The sequence below is a fragment of the Ostrinia nubilalis genome, chromosome 8, assembly GCF_963855985.1.
Source record: "Ostrinia nubilalis chromosome 8, ilOstNubi1.1, whole genome shotgun sequence".
NCBI lineage: Eukaryota > Metazoa > Arthropoda > Insecta > Lepidoptera > Crambidae > Ostrinia > Ostrinia nubilalis.
Window position 1 is genome coordinate 9,174,281 of NC_087095.1, and position 18,875 is coordinate 9,193,155.

The 18,875-nt window shown below is 36.1% G+C and overlaps 1 protein-coding gene across 1 annotated transcript in view; it reads left to right on the forward strand.

Annotated features, from left to right (window-relative positions):
- The first annotated feature begins 3,151 nt into the window (after positions 1-3,151).
- The window catches only part of LOC135073881 (fasciclin-1), a 61,187-nt gene continuing 45,463 nt past the window's right edge, over positions 3,152-18,875 (forward strand). Inside the window, exon 1 of the mRNA XM_063968109.1 lies at positions 3,152-3,348. Within this exon, the coding sequence (XP_063824179.1) occupies positions 3,244-3,348 (105 nt within the window). The 5' untranslated portion in view covers positions 3,152-3,243. The remainder of the gene's footprint in view (positions 3,349-18,875) is intronic.

Genomic DNA, 18,875 nt, shown 5'->3' on the forward strand with positions numbered 1-18,875 from the left:
TAAATTTATCTAGTGACGTTTCTGTCATATAATCAGATATTTCGGAAAAATATGCGACCGTAAGTTTCAAAGTGTTCCGAGCGCATGGGACTTTTGTTGGAATTGGTTCATCTTAAAACACCTCCATATTCGATAGCTGTTTATTTTCAGGATCATTATGCATAGATCCTTAATTCGTCAACTGTCACAATTTTAAAAACGGCTTTTAAAGCTTTTTGAACGTCTTTATCAAACCTTTCCAAGGACTAAACGACACAAGCGTCCTATTGAGCGTTTGAAAAATTGTGTGACATCCAGCGAGAAAAAACGGGTGTCATACTTGCTATCGAACGTTGAAGTATCTATTGTCTAGATATCGACAACTATGCATCAACGGGTCGCTACATCTACGGTACTCCATATTAAAGGTCATGAAATCAACGGGTCGCTACATCTACGGTACTCCATATTAAAAGTCATGAAATCAATCGGTTGTTTAATCAGTGTCATGACATCAAAAGTCGCGGTGGGTAAATAACGAACTTCTCAGGGTGGGTATGTAATATTTTCCTACCAAATTTTGTACTAAAAGGTAAAGTATTAAGAAAAAACAATTTTTTAATCATACATAATTGTGTATTTAAATAATGAAATAAGGAGTCCCAGGAAAGGACATAGGATAGTTTTTATCCCGGTTTTTGAAACAGGGACGTGCGCGATAAAGTTTTTCTGTGACAGACAAGATTCCACGCGGGCGAAGCCGCGGGCGGAAAGCTAGTACAAAAGTAAATAAATGAAAGGACAATGTTCGTTCTCCATACATTGTTTGCCCCAGAGCAACAGTGCTGAAAATATACTTTCTAGGTTCGAAATCATACAACTATGTAAGAACAAGTTATTCCAGGCGAACAAATCCACGTGACTTACTAAACTATCTCCATGGTTACCGTCGTAGTCTATGCAGAACTATATAGGGATTGAACAACTTTTAATTGAATTATTAAATGCCAATTTATTATTAACAGTTCTCGATAATTTATCGATTGAAAAATATTCGGTATTTGAATCGAAAGGTATATTCAATTTTATCAATATCAAAATATTCAATTTTAATGATAAAATAATTATTATTTACTACCACCTATTTAACTTGCATTCTTATTTAAAATTATTCATGGAAAACATTGGTTTTAGGCTTTACTTGCTAACATTATCAAGTAATGAGTGCCATTACTGTGGCAGTACTAAATGTATGGAAGCTAGTAACATTGAATTTTCGGATATTATCCAGTCTGTAACCTATTACTAATATTGTTTGAAAGAGCTCGTGAAGCACTTTCAGGATCAGTAATCAATTTTTCGGTATCTTGTGTAGTTTAGAAATAATCGAGTTAGATCACATATCGTTTCCATCCTGTATAACTTTACATTTCTCTCACTTTAAGCGGCATTGGATTTTTAATCGGATTTTGAAACTGTTACAGATATATTAAAGATGATCCCATATTGCTGTCAACGGAACGGGGCAACAACGACTAGGCGCTGCGGAGACATTTGAGTACATACGCGTGCGTGTGTGTGACGAAGTCCTTGCGAGCAAATCCGTGGGTTGCGGGCGTACGTTAAAAACCCATGCCAAAGCGGGAATACAAAAATAGATACAGCAACATTCATTGTAACGTACCTACTAATTATTATGGAGTACTGTAGATGTAGCGACCCGTTGATGCATAGTTGTCGATATCTAGACAATAAATACATCGACGTTCGATAACAAAACATTCATTGTAACGTACTAATTAATATAGAGTACCGTAGATGTAGCGACCCGTTGATGCATAGTTGTCAATATCTAGACAATAGATACTTCGACGTTCGATAGCAAGTATGACACCCAGAAAAAACGTATTAACCATAATATGGTCATACAATATTTTGTTACTGCTAGTGGAATTAATGCCTATGATTATCTCAATCCTACGATATATCACATGACGAGGTTTCTCTTCCAGTTTTCTGACAACATCAATGTTTTCCGCCACTATTAGTAATTTTGGACGACTTTCGCAAAGTTCACTGGTGAGCCAATGACATACAATATTATACTTCTTAAACTAGCGTTTTACAATGGTAAAGGACAGATCTTTATCACCAAAAGTGAAATTTAGCTGACCGCTTCAGTTTTGTATTGATTAACCACGTCGAAAGTCATAATAAATCTTCGCGCGAAAATTTCCGCAAGTCAATTCCAGGTTTTTGTAGTCAAGATAATTTTCAATTCAATGTTAATAATACAAAACGTGCTCAAATGATAAAAAGTTTTGAATAAGGTTGTAGTCAAAAATGTCAAACTTTTCATTAAAAGTATTAGATGTCGTCTAACAACACGTTATGTTGTCGAGGCTCACAACTTAAATAGTGCCCTAGTAGCAAACAATACAACGTGTTGTCACGGCATAGGTCCCCTGATAACTATTTTCTTGTGCTAAGTGGTAAGTGCTTTAAAATGAGGTGGCTAAATGCCCTCAATTACCTGAAATGAATGAATATGCTCGTCAATCGTTAGCACGCTTACAATGGTTGGGTGTGGGTTGGTTTGCAAATAAATTCCTATAGGTTCCTGTTTGACATGAGTGATTGTGCCTGATTAATACGACTCTACTGTGTATCTACAGTAGTAGCCTTTATTGACCCGTTTGATGCTTGTAAGATTGAAATCTAATCGTTGTTTCGTCATTCCATTTCGAATAAGAAATTCTATTACTCATAGTAGTGTAGTGATATAACTTTTTTATCCTATTTTGAAGTAAGTAGTAATAAGCAATACTTATATGAATGTTGTATATTTCTTGATACTAACTGCAATGCAGTATGCAGAGTATTGTGCATATTAATCAACGTTCTCTGAAGTCCATTATAATGCCTCTCACAATTCGAGAGCGTCCGATTGAAGCGCACGCAATACATTCCTTCCAGATAACATCTCGAATCCTTTTGTGATTATTGTGTTACTAATGCATCGTTATGTCACTTTTGCTTTTTGAACGGCAACGGCGGTTTTTACGGTGGAGTAGGATGACCAGTTTTTGTTAACGGCCGCGGGACGCACGCAGTGGAAGGGTCGGGTGATCGGGTCGGGCGGGCCCGCCATCCGGCATTCGACGCCGCGCGTTCCTCCGTTCCACGCGTGTGATCGCCCTCCGCCGATGAGGCCCGCGAGTGTTGTGAACAACTTGTGACATTCACGGATTACTTGTGCTCATCATGGGTGGACTAGTGTGGTTCTTAGTGATGTGCGCCGGCATAGTCGCCGCCGACAGGAAAATGACCATCGCCGAGAAACTTAGAGAAGACGCAGACTTGTCACAGGTATTTGAAACTTTCGAACGCTCGGAGTTAATTTGTTTACAGTTTCAACGCTCTTGGCACTCTTTGCTCTACTTTTGATTCTGTTGTTTATAGTTGGATTATTTAAAGTAACTGTCAAAACTGCATGATTTTTTCCAAGCAAGTCAAAATAGTAAAGTTAATCAAAGTGCTAATTCACTCCCGGTTTTCGCATACCAAACTAAGTAACAGTTTCACAGTTTTGTATTCAAAGTCTCCGCATAGCTTCGAGTGACTATTTCCAGTACTCATATAAATAAATTACTCATGCAAGACTAACCTATAATCGACTCTACCGGCTCTACGTCTAGTTACGCAAGTTTCTGAGGCTTTTCGCATTATCGCACAAACTTGACCGCGAGTTAAACAACGCTGTTATAATAATATGAGTTACTACTTCATTGTTTAGATTTGCATAACTTAATGAAAGCAGGTGTGTTTAATTATTGCAAAAGAGATTAGTAATCCCTGGCCATCTGGCGCTGGACAGTGAGTCACTTGTTACCGTGCACTTTATAGGCAGGAGGGGCCAAACCTTAGGTACTGCCAAACGGGTCCCTTCTACTTTTCCCCATGATTAATACGCATAATTTTCACTGATTTTGCATTCATATTTGCATGTTACTTAGATTGCCATATTAATGTACAAAAAGTAATGAATGACAAGAAAATAAGATAAAAGGGATTTTCAAACCGGTTTTTCTTATAGGATGATGCCAATTTTCGTAACCCGAAGTGAGTTAGGTAATATATAGATTCCTAGAGGTATTTATGTGAACTGCTTAGTGTTTCGTAGATACAAATTCCAAATCCTTCGCTGTTTAATAATGTGCTTTGATATTCTTATTAGACTTTCCTACGAATTGTATCGAGGAGAGTCTTTTGGGATTTCTTACATTTCTAGTAGGCATTGGTCTTTAAATCCTCGTCAAAAACTGGGTCGATTGATTGGATATCGGTAAGATTCTATGTAAATTTCTCTTCGTCTTTTTAAGTGGAGATCAGTGTTTGAAGAACAATTTTCTGTAGCTATAACGATAAAGTACCCTTAGCACACCGTCTCAAAATTCCATCATCAGTTTTATTCAAATTGACTTTTGAGTTAGTTTCTAACAAGACGGCTAATCATCAGTTCTTGTTACATATTTTTTCATTTTTCTAAAGGCGTATGAGTAAATCTTTTTGGAACGGGTACCAGACTCTATAGGTATAAAGTATAAAGATAATAAGGGGTACTTTCATTCATCGTTAATAAGAGACCGACTACTCTCGACGTTTAAACGAGGCTTATTTCGCTGATTTGCTAACTGCTGAAGTTAATAGAACAGCTGAAGCTGCAGCGAAAGAGATCATAAATCTATCAAAAAACTATTGGCCATTATCGTGCATTTACTAAGGCTGGGATGCACCATCTTACTTTAACTTTAACAAACGTCAAAAATCTGTCAACCTCCATACAAAAACACGTGTTATCGTTAAAATTACGGTTAAAGTTAGATGGTGCAACTCAGCCTTAGTGCAGGTACAGCAAGAATAACTTTATTCAATGGCCAATTGAAATCTCTATAACGGCCATTTTGTTCTCTAAGCTCGATTTAAGCTCGTCAGAAATTCGTAGTCCGAAAGCAGGGCTGTATCTTACTTAGACTAAGTAATTGGCTAGGAAGATTATACGAGGAAGCTAGAGGTCCGGATAATATCATACTATATATAGGTCTATAAACTTATGTGGGCAATGAATTCTTAATAACTACGAGTATATCCTTCTACTGACTAATACATCCTCCAACTGTATCCTCTTAAACTGACTGATAGAGAATATCACATTCAAACTTTACATGAAAAAATTCATGTAAAGTTAGAATACATACACGCGATTTAATAGATAAATAATGAATTCTAAAAATAAATAAATGATTTGTGTATGTATTGTATTGAGTGCTACCATACAAGCTTTAAAGTCTCATAGGAGTGGGATTTTAATAAAAGCTTGTTTAAAAACCAAGCTTTCAATGAATTCACCGTAAAGTAGGCCAAAGCTCAGAGATTTGATATCATAAAATATTAATAAACTTTGTAGGTGTACCTGCTAACTTCTTAATTGAAACTCTAATGCTGGTTTTAAATTATCTTGATTCTTTAATTTACAAATTCAAATTCTTCTTGCAAAAATTATAACTTAAATCTTTTTATTTTTTTGCTATTACGGGGTAAGTTAATTACTTATTTTTAATTTGAGAAAGAAGGTTATTATTTAATTTTATCTTGATTGAGGTGCTGAAATAAAATGAAACAAAATATTTTAAGTATTTTTTTTTATTCTTTTTTTTATCTACAGCGAGGAAGCTCTTGGCCTGTATCTCACTCAAGAAATATATGGTAGGTAATATTGTTCCTTGAGTAATAAATAGTAACTATTTATCTTCCACAAAGATCAATCACAGAGCTATTTTCAGTATATTTTTATTTTATTTTATTTATTTATTTAATACATGATACCAAATAAGTTATATTATTATGATACCAATAAGTGCCACTTGTGGTCTAAACTGAATAAATATTTTTGATTTTTTTTTTATATTTTCAAATACCAATGATACCTTTAAAACCTATGTGAAAAACCTTTGTAACAGGACCTTGTGTACGTACACGAGGTGCATACAGCATACATATAAAATATTGTTTCTGGAGGAGCTTAATAATGAGGAAACACACTTTAGTTTTTCTTATTAAATAAGGAAAGGCTTATGAAGCCTTTTTGCTGCTGTCGCATATCATCTCAGCAGGATTCGTTCCCGACTATTATTTATCTCCTGACGTTCATTAAGACTCAGATTAAGTGCGGACAATTTTCTTAATATAAGAAACCAAGAGATGAAACCTTGTTTATGCCACTCGACTCATTTTTTGCACACTGAATCTTTTCCTAGAGCGATATCTATTTTTTGTGCAATAATAAGAGCGTGCATAAACGGGAATAAATGACCACTATTTTCTTCTGTGCCGTGATTTGATGGGATTTGTGGTACTTTGTCTTGAGGTACCCTATTAACATCAAATGTAGGGCACATAGCATCATGTTTGCTTAGTTACTTAGGCGTTTTGACCTCAACTTGGCTTAACCCACATCGGGATAATGCGGGTCCCAGGACGGACGTGTTTGTACTTGTACTTTGTTTTCTTACAACGGTGTTACATTAATTTTCTCGTTTTATATTTGTATAACGTAATCTTATGGCCTGTGACAAAAAGGAAGGAATAAAAACAAACGGACATGAAAGGTAGAGTTTTATTTGATTTTTTCCTGTGACACTTATTACTTTGTTGGGAATGCTGCAGCACTACTTTGTAGTGACGTTTATTGTTATTTTGTTTTGTATTAAACTGGGATCACTCGTCACCAATGAAATAAATTAATTCGTGGTGAAGTGCTAAAAGAGTGAGGCTCTCTCGACTACATAAAGTTCTAAGCTCAATTCTCTGGTAGGTAGGACAATACACAATATAAATAGATGTTTATGTAGCTACCGTATGACTAAGTCTGTATGCAATGTTTTCTAAATGCTATCATCATTGCACAAGCTTTACGTTTCTTAAATTGTTCGACTAAAATTAAAGGGATCACTGCAGGTGTATTACATAATATTCGTCAGTTGTTTATTTGTAAATGATGGGTAGGTTGGACCCATTTGAATTTAAAAAATGTCGGGGTTCCGTACGATGACTGTTGGCAATAAACGGAACAATTTTAAAAACGGCCTTTGTTTTAAAATGAGATGTTATGAACCCGTGGGTGTGAATCGCGGTCACCAGCGGTCGGGCACGATTAACCTTGATCACTGTAAGTGTGACTGATTGCCTGGGTCCAATCTGAGCCCGAAGCCCGACAAATTATGAATCAAATGTTGGATCGAGAGCAAAATTATTACCTATTACAACGTTAATTGGATAGAGAGTAATGGAAACCTCTAATTTGCAGGCCGTTAGTCATTTTGCTATCGAGGGTCGGAATCGAGTTTGGTACGAGTAGCATTAATCCCACTGGTTCGTTTCTTAGTTTGCGGGACCCTACTAGATATAGGCGGGTCCGGCTTTGAACACCTGCCGTACTAGAGACGCGTCCAGTAGACGAACGCGTAATTAGTGTTAAGTATCGAAAAACTCGAAAAGTTTTTTTACTTTAACATAATAAAATGAAATACGTCATAAATAATGCATAAGATGACACCTCTTCGAACTTGTATAAGTTCGAAGAGGTCATCTTATACTGCTTGGGTGTATACCGAACCAGCCAACTATGTAGTTTAGCTATCTTTTCTAGATACAACCAGATTGTGTATGTGGGCGTCTGTCTTTGAGAGCCCCGAATTGTTTATTATATTCCAATATACCTGAAAATAATGTGGATATCATTGTCACACGGTAGTTTCAAGCTAAAGTTAATCTAGAAACTTTACCGATGCTGTTATACGCTGTCAAATAATCGAACATAGTCAACCATAGAAGGAATCAAAGTTGATTGCGATAAATAAAATATTTACTTACATCTCCTTCATCTCCTACATCTGTGGAACGACTTGTCGCGCAGTGGAAGGCACAAGAGCACGTGGTCGCCATGCGTCGCACTGATCAGGTCAAGGTCAAAAATGGTCTATTCCACGCATAGAGCATGAAATCGCCGTGCCGGAGCTGGCGGCGATTCCATGCTCTGTGATTCCACGAATGTACAAGAAAGGATGCAATACGGGAGGAATGGCGACGGATTGTGAAGCTTGCCATCAAACCAGGTGTGACGACCACTCACTCACTCTATCAAGAGTGTAGCGAAGAAGGAAAACCATCCGTACTCAAGTTCGTGGGCAGTGCCTTATTTCATACATGGACTAGGGGAAACCGAAGAGAGCTGTAACAGAGGAGAGCCAGTTGTGACATTGTCGATATTTCGGAACTTATTTACTCCTAGGGAGCTCGTAACATTGTGCGTTTTAGTTCAAGTCTTGAGCTAACAAATATGCGCTGTTGCGAGCTCGCTGATTGCTAATAGGTTTCCAAAAATTAACAATGTCACAATTCTCCTCGGTGTTCCCTACTGGATATGCCTCCATTGTGCACTCCCCCTGACAGGCCAGAGCGTCGTCTATCCTCCGGACTCGAGTGCCTGTAATTACTCTCTTCTTACTCCTCCGAGCGGAACACAAATTAAAGATTTGCTGTAAGAATAAATAGAAATAAAATAAATAAGGAGATGGCTTGACAAAAAACAATTAGAGGGTGTATAAAAATAGTTGATGGTCTACCTAAAGATACCATTATTATATACCACGGTTAATTCAGAATTGAATCTAGAACATAAGTTTTTTCCTGTAAAATACTATACTTTTTTACAGTATGAATACTGTTTGAGCTAGAAACCTGACTTAAAATTTTACTAATGTCAAAATTATGATTTTTAAGTTCAACGGATTTTCATTTGTTTCATTGCATGAGAAAATAATAAATGTACCTAATGGTTAACAAATCTGTACAGTAAGTAATTAGATTAGAGCATATTTATTTTACGTATCTACAACGTACAAAGATAAATAATTTTATGTTGGCTTTCTTTATTTTAAAAACAAACGGCTTATCTCTACAGTTTACTGTCTTGTCATTGACCATACTTATAACTACGTTATTAGTTTTTTTTATTAATAATATCTACTTAATACAAATATCATGTATCTATATGCATTATTCTTAGTTAAAAAATACCAATTTGATAGCTTTTTGTGGACTTAACTATCTTTCATTTACATAATTTGAGATGTACAAATATTAATTGTAGTTTTAAGAGCAATTTTTATGATTAGTTATTATATTAATCATTATTGATTCCGTTGACCTTCGAGCCGTGATAAGAGAACAATGTATGATTTACTACGGGCCAAAGAATGTCAATAGAAAGAAAGAATAATATCAGATACAGAGGTAGGTACAGACGTACCTTGGGGACATTACTATACAAAAGCCTATTATTCTCCACGTTTGTGTATGTGCATAATAAATATTGCTTTTTGTTTGCGACATACTGACTCGCATTTTGTTCAGACAACAGTAAACCAAGCTTAACACTTGGCATCTTATGTGGAGGTGATAGATGCTATTTTCCAACAAAAATGAGTAGCATGACCTGCAGAGTACCTGACCTGGTTCGTTTTGAAATATTAATCTATATCTGTAACATCCAAAACAGGAAGTTTTGACAATGGAATTGTTTCGTCACTTACTGATACAATAATTCATAATAATACAAATAGATGGTTAACGGCGCAATGAACCAGTTGTTAAAGAGTTAAGCTGAGTTGCACCAATTTACTTTTACCGTAACTATAACGATAACCAGTGTGTTTTGTATGGAATTTGACAGATTTTTGACGTTTGGTATATTTAAAGTAAGATGGTGCAACCCAGCCTTAGACTCTCTCGATAGCACACTTAGTTTAACTTATAGAAAGCAGGCTTAAATGAACCATAAGTCTTACTATTATATTAATATTTTAATGTAAAGTAAAATATTAACGTAAAGTTAGAAAGCACGTTAAGCCATTTCAGACGTAGGTCAGACGTGGCGTGATAGTTCAGAATTAAAAATTAGTTTACAACCCACACGATAGTTGCAAGATGTTAGGTATAGTCAGGTATTTGATTATCCTACATGTTATTAAATGAAGAGGCTGTTACTGTAGATGAATTCGGTAGAGACGTAGGCAAAGTTATTTTCGTATATTTATTTTTAGGCTCACAGGGAAGTACGCATTGCATGCTCCAAGGACCTTTTTGACCCAGTAGATATTTATAACACATAAAAACTCGCAAGCACATAAAAATGGGGTCAGATTGCTACTTTCCCTTTTTATCAATTCATGTTGTCCGTTTGTAGAGGGACCGTGACAAAATAAATTTAATTTGTGATCACATTCGCTGTTCTTTTGTTTTTTTCCATCAATATGATACGGAAATTCTTTGGATATAGTCAGTTATTATTTAGGGCTTGTTGAAGAGAAAAAACTGTAACTTACGCACAATATTTTCAACTAATACTTAATATCTTTTATTTACATAGGTAATAAAACTTTACATTAAAATGTAAAAGGTGATGAGGGTTGAAGTGTGTGATAAACAGTCCAAATTGGTTGCTAGTGTGCCTATCTAAAATAAAGTATTTTTAATGAGTAACGATAATGTCTCATGATTAGCTATCAAAAAAATAATCTTTCCCCGAAAAAAATATTTAGGTATAAGCCTAATGACTTATTCGAAGAATTATCTTATTCTATTTTGTCCAAGCAGCTTTTACTTCTTTGAAGTTTATAGGTCGATACTTTTCGGAAACGTTTAATTTACATTTAAGAATTGTTTTAAGTATCAAAGTGATTTATTAACAAACAAATTATATGTCCCCCCATATAAAATTCTATCAAGAATCCATTTAATTTTATATTTACTCGGGTAGTAGCACACCTAAGTTGTTATAATCCTGTCTCTAACACACTTCACTTCGTTTCTGTCGCATTCTCTATTAGGTTTATCCGCTTTGGAGACTCGAGAAAGTGTCGACTTAGTTTTATATTTTATATCTTAATAAAATAACTAATATAATTTATCAACGTCGTATTTATGGTGAGTGCAATAAAGTTTTCATTTTATAGCAGTTTACCAACCAAGATGGGCTATCAAATTGCAAAATGAAACTGATTAAAAGTAGAGACTGGAACTTTGTAATTTTGCAAATTGGGGTGACTTTAAATCTTAAATGTACAAAGTCACCATCAAATAAGTAAGCAGAAGCATACCATATAAATATTTAAGTAATCTAAGTTAGTTATTATGTAACGAAATATATAACGTTAGTCCAGTCAATAAATGCTTTAACGCGATGTAGAGAGAAATCCCTGGAACACAATTTCTGACCTCGGGACTTTATTTAGACTAGTTAGGAGGAGAACATAGTAAAAGTCCCCGCCCTTAGCCCTTGAGCCGGCGGGTAGAGGGGGGTTTAAAGGTACCACTTTTCGGTTTTTCGCTTAATCCTCGGAAACTATGCGTCCTAGTGACATGGCTACTATGAACCAAAAAAAGCTTATTCAATTTGCTACAGGTGAGACAGTCAAGTTTTTCTATATCTTGTATAGTTTTCGCGGCATCTGCTCTAGAAGGTCTGTAATATTGGAAATTGTAATTTTGTCTTACATGTTCCCATCAGGAGAAAATCGACTAAATCAACATTAAGCAAACATTATAGACATGGGGGAGCATGTTAAGCCTAGTTCCAGGGAGGGGACTGCATCGTGCGTATATTTAGACGAACTAATTAGAGCCACTTTTGACTACTCATCACTCAAAAAGCACTGTGCATTAACACTTCAAATTAGGCTCATGTGTTGAGACTTGCAAGATAAACATTAGCTTCAAATTTCATAAATATACCTCAAACTGTTATTTAGATATTGACGTTCAAAAATCGACATTTAGGACACTAAAATCTATCTATCACCTGTGAAATGTTAAAATTTACTGGTTTTTTATTTGTTCCTTTGTATTTACACAACTACCTATCTGGATGTTAAATTTGAACCTTCAAGGTCATCTGGAAGTGGTTAGAATTTGGTCTTATAGGTCAGCCATGTAGATTTTTAGACGTCAATACCTAAAGAACCGTATGAGGTATATTTATGAAATTTGAAGCTGATGTTAATCTTGCAAGTCTCAACACATGAGCCAAATTTGAAGTGTTAATGCACAGTACTTTATGAGTGATGAGGAGTCAAAAGTGGCTCCAATTAGTTCGTCTAAATGTACGCACGATGCAGTCCCCTCCCTGGAACTAGGCTTAACATGCTCCCGCATGTCTATAATGTTTGCTTAATGTTGATTTAGTCGATTTTCTCTTGATGGGAACATGTAAGACAAAATTAAAATTTCCAATATTACAGACCTTCTAGAGCAGATGCCGCGAAAACTATACAAGATATAGAAAAACTTGACTGTCTCACCTATAACAAATTGAATAAGCTTTTTTTGGTTCATAGTAGCCATGTCACTAGGACGCATAGTTTCCGAGGATTAAGCGAAAAACCGAAAAGTGGTACCTTTAAACCCCCCTCTACCCGCCGGCTCAAGGGCTAAGGGCGGGGACTTTTGCTATGTTCACCTCCTAACTAGTCTAAACAAAGTCCCGAAGTCAAATTTGTGTTCCACGGATTTCTATCTATAATTTTTTATTGACTGGACTACGTGCGGATTAAATGAAACGCAAATCAATGACTTGGGTGGATCATAACTCACGGTCATGTCATGAACGTTAAACTTGAAACCCGGCAAACAAAGTGACCTCTATTGCCAATAACGGCAGACGACTGCAAATTAAAAGGAAAGAAACAAGTCGTTACATAAGAGCAGTCGGTCTTAAATGATTGCATCCGCTTGCCTCCATCATGGCAGTTTTGTGGCCCAATTGCATCTCATGCGTTCTTGAGAACCAGCTATTTTTAGATCAGAAACCAGTTTTGACTCTATGCAAATATTTACCTTACTGATCTAGACTACTATAACAGACTATAGCAAACTCTACGAAGCTTTCAACTACACGGTACCCTATGAATCCCATAAGATGGAGTAAGTGGATCTTTGCACGCTCAGTCTTGATCACTGAACAGATTACTGAGTTTGTTGCGGCGATTATTCTAACTAGTTCAATGATTGTCTTTAGCTCTTTAGGAAATTAAAGGAGCCGCTCTACAATTACTTCATTTGCCGATTTATAACAACTTTATAGATTTTTTCATAAGTACTTTGAATTAATCTTTTGCGTGGATTCCAATTGGATGCATGAAGAAATGAAAGGAAGGCATCCCACGAGAATGCGTCACCCAGCACGCAATTCCAGTTTATTTCTTTCTATGTCTGTCTTCAAAATCCGCTCTTATCTACTCAAGGGGATTACCCCTCGCTTTTTACTGAGCATCTTGTGGTACTTTTCCGATAAGACTACTTTTAAGTCGTAAGTAACTCACAACGATTCTGTTGATAATTTATTAAAACTGATAAAGGAAAAGAATGAAACAAAAAATCTTGTACCATGCATCATGATCATCTTACCCGCTTCCTCCGAGGTAATTATTGTGGACAACGGGTCCCTTCGTCAATCAACGGACAGTTTAATTCCATTTGAGCTTCCTCTCAACGGCAATGATTTGAGCTTGGTGTTGGATTACATGATGTGGGACATCCAATGATTGTTACTACCCATTTGTGACGTAGGTATGTCACTTATGTAGGTATGAAGCGGCCTAAATTGTTATATTTGTCAAGCATCATCATAGTAATCAGTGTTATTTTTTAAGTGGTAGCTTTGTGAAACGCTAAATAAACTTCAAAATATTTTACATCACATAGAAGTTTAAATAAAAAGGGCGCTTTGTAAATATTTGCGTATTTCTTGCTCACTCATGCCTAACATATTTGGGTAAGCTTAAAATAGATTTTGTCCTAAACTAACCAACGGTATATTAACTCTTTCTTAAGTGTCCCAAAAGTACTTACACAAATAATATTACGGTCTTAAAGGAAAAACAGTTGTTATTAAAAACATGTGACGTTTTATTACAACATCAAACAGCGCCGCATAACATGTGAATTCTTGTAATTGGAAGATAAATGTTTAATGAAAATTGTTGCGTGTGTTGTCATGAGGCAGATGGAATCCTGGTGCCGGCGCCGGTTGAACCAGATCTAAAGAATTTCAATAACTCCTGCTGTCGCCTGGGAACAGCAGACAGACCCGCTTCCCTAAAATACGGATTTAAGTGATAAGAACCGAACTTGGAGCGACGACTCGCTGAATACTTTCGCGCATTGTCTAAATTCAACTCTCTGAAGACGGAAACCTTAGTATACCGACTCAATTTAACATCCAATTATTTTAGAAGGATCACAATGATAACTATGCGAGCATTCAAAGCTTTTTGAACAATAAACTCTGTGTTCATTTATCGAGTACCTAGTACAATTACGCCATTGACGCGAATCGCGCGTGATTATTCGCATTCACTGCACCAATATCGGCCACTGTCATACCTCGGATTCCAATCTAACACAGTATTGCTTTATTATAGGACTGGCCTGCCTAATAATAATTCCAGGCTGCATTCATAGGTTTCAATGCGGGCTAGTTATTTATTGGTTCATACGTATGAACCTGAATAGGTACTATCAAAATTATCGATGCGTTATCTTCTGGATCTAATTTAAATTATTTATTAACATTGCAATGTACTCCGACAATTATTTACATGGATGTACATTTTATGCCCAATTTATAGTAGCTATACTGAATCTGTTTTCAAATTAGTTGGTTCAGAATGATTATTTGTACCTAAGTTAAAATTAAATACAGCATAATTATAAGGTTCCGTCGTTTCCTTAATCACCGCAGCAAGATTATTGATGTCGTTATCAAAAGAAAGGGCAATAATGTTACTAACACCTTCGCGTCTATTCGCGCATATCCCTAAAAGCTTGCACCGTACTTTATCCCTTCTCATTATGTTGATTTAGCCCCCGTAATTGGAGTTCCACGTTTGGATTGGGAAGCGATGGTTCAATGTAGTCCTGGCGTTAAAGGCGCAATGAAAATGTTGCGGCTGACCTCCCACTCAATTCCCGAAGCGTTGTTTTATCGCCAAATGAATTCCCTTTTTGCTCGTAGTCTTTCAACGTTTTAGGACTTGCTAAGTAATTCATTTAAACAATTCCCCCTGTTTCTAAAACAATTCCTTCATGTATAAACAATTGTTGTATAACCTAAAATTTGCGATAATTACTAATATTGCTGATTGATTATTTTTGATGATGATGTGATTAAGCTTTAAGCTGTAAAATTAAAGGAAAATGTAATATGCAGCTTTTGAAATAGCATGTCTAAGCAAACCAGTATTAAACTTGTATTCAGATCGTGTAAAATGCCGGCATTGAAGCTGCTGCCGTAACATGATGAAGCAAAGATCCGAGAATTGCAGATTATAAAGCCTTCAACAACCATTTTATAGTCCGATACTTAATATGGACGCTTTTGATAGTTCTTCTTATTTGCATTGTAAAAATGAGCTGCAACCATTTCGCCGTAATTATTCTTTTCCAAGGATCGCAGACGTGATCCATTGTAAATGAGCTTGCTGAGAAGAAATATTTCTTTCGTGATTTGCATTTGATAGAGCGATAGCATGAACAAGTAATTCCGAGTATTTATTTCAATATTTTTCTTACTTAGGGATAAAGCTTGCTTATGGTACATTGATTGATTAAAATATATTATAGGTTATATCTTATATCATAAGGACACAAAATGTTTCTCATGTATTTAAACCCCAAAGCATTGTTTGTGCAAAACGGTTGTATGCCACGTACATGTACACAACATGTATGTACGGTGGGATGCCATTGATATAATCAGGGAATATAATACCTATATCTCATAGAGCTACGAGTGACTCAGAGTTGATATCGTTGCGGGTTTCCTGCAACGGACCACACTATCTTAACGGAACGTCGAAAAAATTCAAATGCCTTATTATAATAGGTGTTTCATCACATCCTGTTCCCATTTCCTGCACTAGAGGTGAGGTATCAATTGTGGGAATTCAATAAGGCCTACATGCGGGCGCCGCGGCGCTGAGACGTGACGCGCGCATTCTTATTCCGATCCCGTCAGCTGCCACCTGATAGTACGTGCATTATGTCCCAAATTGTGTAACGTATTCCACAGTATATTGCCAGTAGATCATCACTTGTTTCAAAGTTGTCAACGGTTGAATCACTGGTAGTAATAAAATTGAGCCCTTCCTGGATTCGAGCTAGAGATTGATATTTCATATTTTATGTTCGTACGTATCGTTACGTATTATGTTTTAATATGGAGTTGGACTGATCATTTGTCATCAGGTAGATTCATCAAGATGTCAATCCAAAAAAAAAAAATACATTTTATACAATATTTTTATTCCAATGAAAATGTTGAGTATACCTTTAATAATGAGTGACAAAATTCTTGATCACATCCAGATTGCGCGAGTTAAGTTTTAAAATATATGACAATCTGTAACATCTGTTTAATTGTGATAAATCTCCCATGGTGGAATATTGATGAAAAATGTAGGTATGTCGTATTTTAAATTACGGTCGGTTTTCAGATTGTTACTTCACCATGTTCCATTTTATATGCCGGGATCTGGTTAAATATGTATTATATGAACCTGTGAAGGGTAGTCTACAAACGGAGCCTTTATTAAATTTACGAATAAACATTTCATAGTTTTATTGACTGTGCGTTAATTACTCTATAAATTTTAAGCCTCTGGCAAAGTTATGGTTATGGGTATCAGGTGTTCATTTTCAGTTCGCAACTTATCAAATATAATTGCTTAATTTGAAGTTTTATCGCTTTTGTATCGATTTATTCTGCTCGAAGAAGACTTGTAACCAAGTTAGGTCAGTTTCAAAAATTGTAAGTACCTACCTATCTAATTCTAATTCATGAATATAAGCACACCCCGACGAATATACCTGAAGGGCAATTAGTCGACGTCATACTTTGATACTCTATCTTTTTTATCAGAAAACTAGAAAAGTACAATCCAAATGCAAATCAATAATTATTTTAACAAATTACTTTTAACTTTTTTTCAATTCTTCACTTTTCATATTTCAAGCACAGTAAGATGTTCCCGAACTTTGAGATGCCTCGGGTCGTCTTTGTGAGTTTATTTACACGATTTTCTTCACTCTACCTATGAATAAATAAACGAGGGTTCTCCCAAGGTTTGTATTAAATATTGTAGACGTAATATTCACTTTTTATTATGTGTCGTCCTTTGGATGGCCTTTAGTTAGGTTTTTAATATAACGTGGGTCCCGGTTTGATGAAAGTTCGTACTTGAATGCAAATAATAGACTGAAGACGGCCCTTGACAGTGATGCGGGTGACACGCACTTTGGCGTCGACTATGAGCGACGATATTTGGCTATATGCATGCGATTGTGTTGTGTAAGCTTGTACAACTTAAGCTATAGTTAGGTTATTGTGCAGTACACGTGTCGTGTAAACGACGTCATTATTGATGGATATGGATTGGAGCGTTCAATCAGATAGAGCTGTTGGGGATGGGACATTTCGTATTCGTAGTAATTTTATACTGTGACTGCCAATTTTCTATGGTTAGTACGTTTGTTATTGGAGGGCGAATTTAGTTTGAACTAGTAAGTAAGTATCTAGGTGTTATAAGTATTAATTGTACTCCGGCAAGTACCTACCTATAACTACCTACCTAGATTTTAAACTTATTTTTGCTAAGGCTGGGTTGCACCATCTTACTTCAACTTTAACAAACGTCAAAGAACTGCCAAACTCCATACAAAAAACACCGGATATGGTTATAGTCACGGTTAAAATAAGATGGTGCAACTCAGCCTAAGAGTTTTTCGTCTGTCAAATCAAAACAACCATCTTCGTCAAATCGTCCGATCATTATGGGAACCAATGTGGAACATTACCGATCCGAGCGTGCCTATACATTTCCTAATTTCATTTTATTGCCCACTCAATCGGCTCCTCCATCATCTTCGCCCCATTATTCACGTCTCGTGAGTTTATCTGTGCATTTTATACTCTGTAAACGTTATCTGAGAGGATGTCAGGTATTCGCGTAAACGACGAACGAATGAATCCAATAATTCTCGGTTTCGGAGGCACATCTCCGTGCTCGTCACGTGTCTGCTGCAGCCGTGAGAGACGCTTTTATATTCCGCCAGCGCGACGAATATTGCTTACATTGTTATTGCCGAATATTTGTACGAGGGATTCTTGATGCGCTGAAATGGGAATGTTAAGCATTTATGCATCGCGCATGTGCTATTCTGGGTTGTGTTAACGGGAATAAATATTTATGATTGCGGAAAATTATATTGGATTATGGACTATTTGTGTTGTGATCCCATTCGTACATTTATGGCATTCATTGTTGCGTGAAGGAGTATTATGGGTTTGGCCTATTTTATTTATAAACATTATCTTGGTAATCTGTTGTCGTAGGTCTTTGATTGCTTGGATATTTCCGTACGAATAGAGATTGTGTTAGGACAATGGGTAAGTAATCCGTAAATTTTACATTCAATGTCGACCATTAAAAATCTGATCAATAACATTTTGTATTAATACCTTATCCTGTACCTATTTATTGAAACCTTTTACGTACTTCTAATTAGTTAAGAAGGTACCTTTCAAGCGTTGATAAGTATCAGTATGTACAAAGTGTTCTGAAATGTACGACGAGGAGAAGACTTCAGATGTTGAACTTGTAAATTAAGTTTTAAATTTTAATGGTCGTTATACACTGAGTGAGTGAGTGGACCGTGAAATCTATTTAGGGCTGCGGACAAAAGGGTTTGAATGTTTGTTTATGGACCACCCCTTAGTT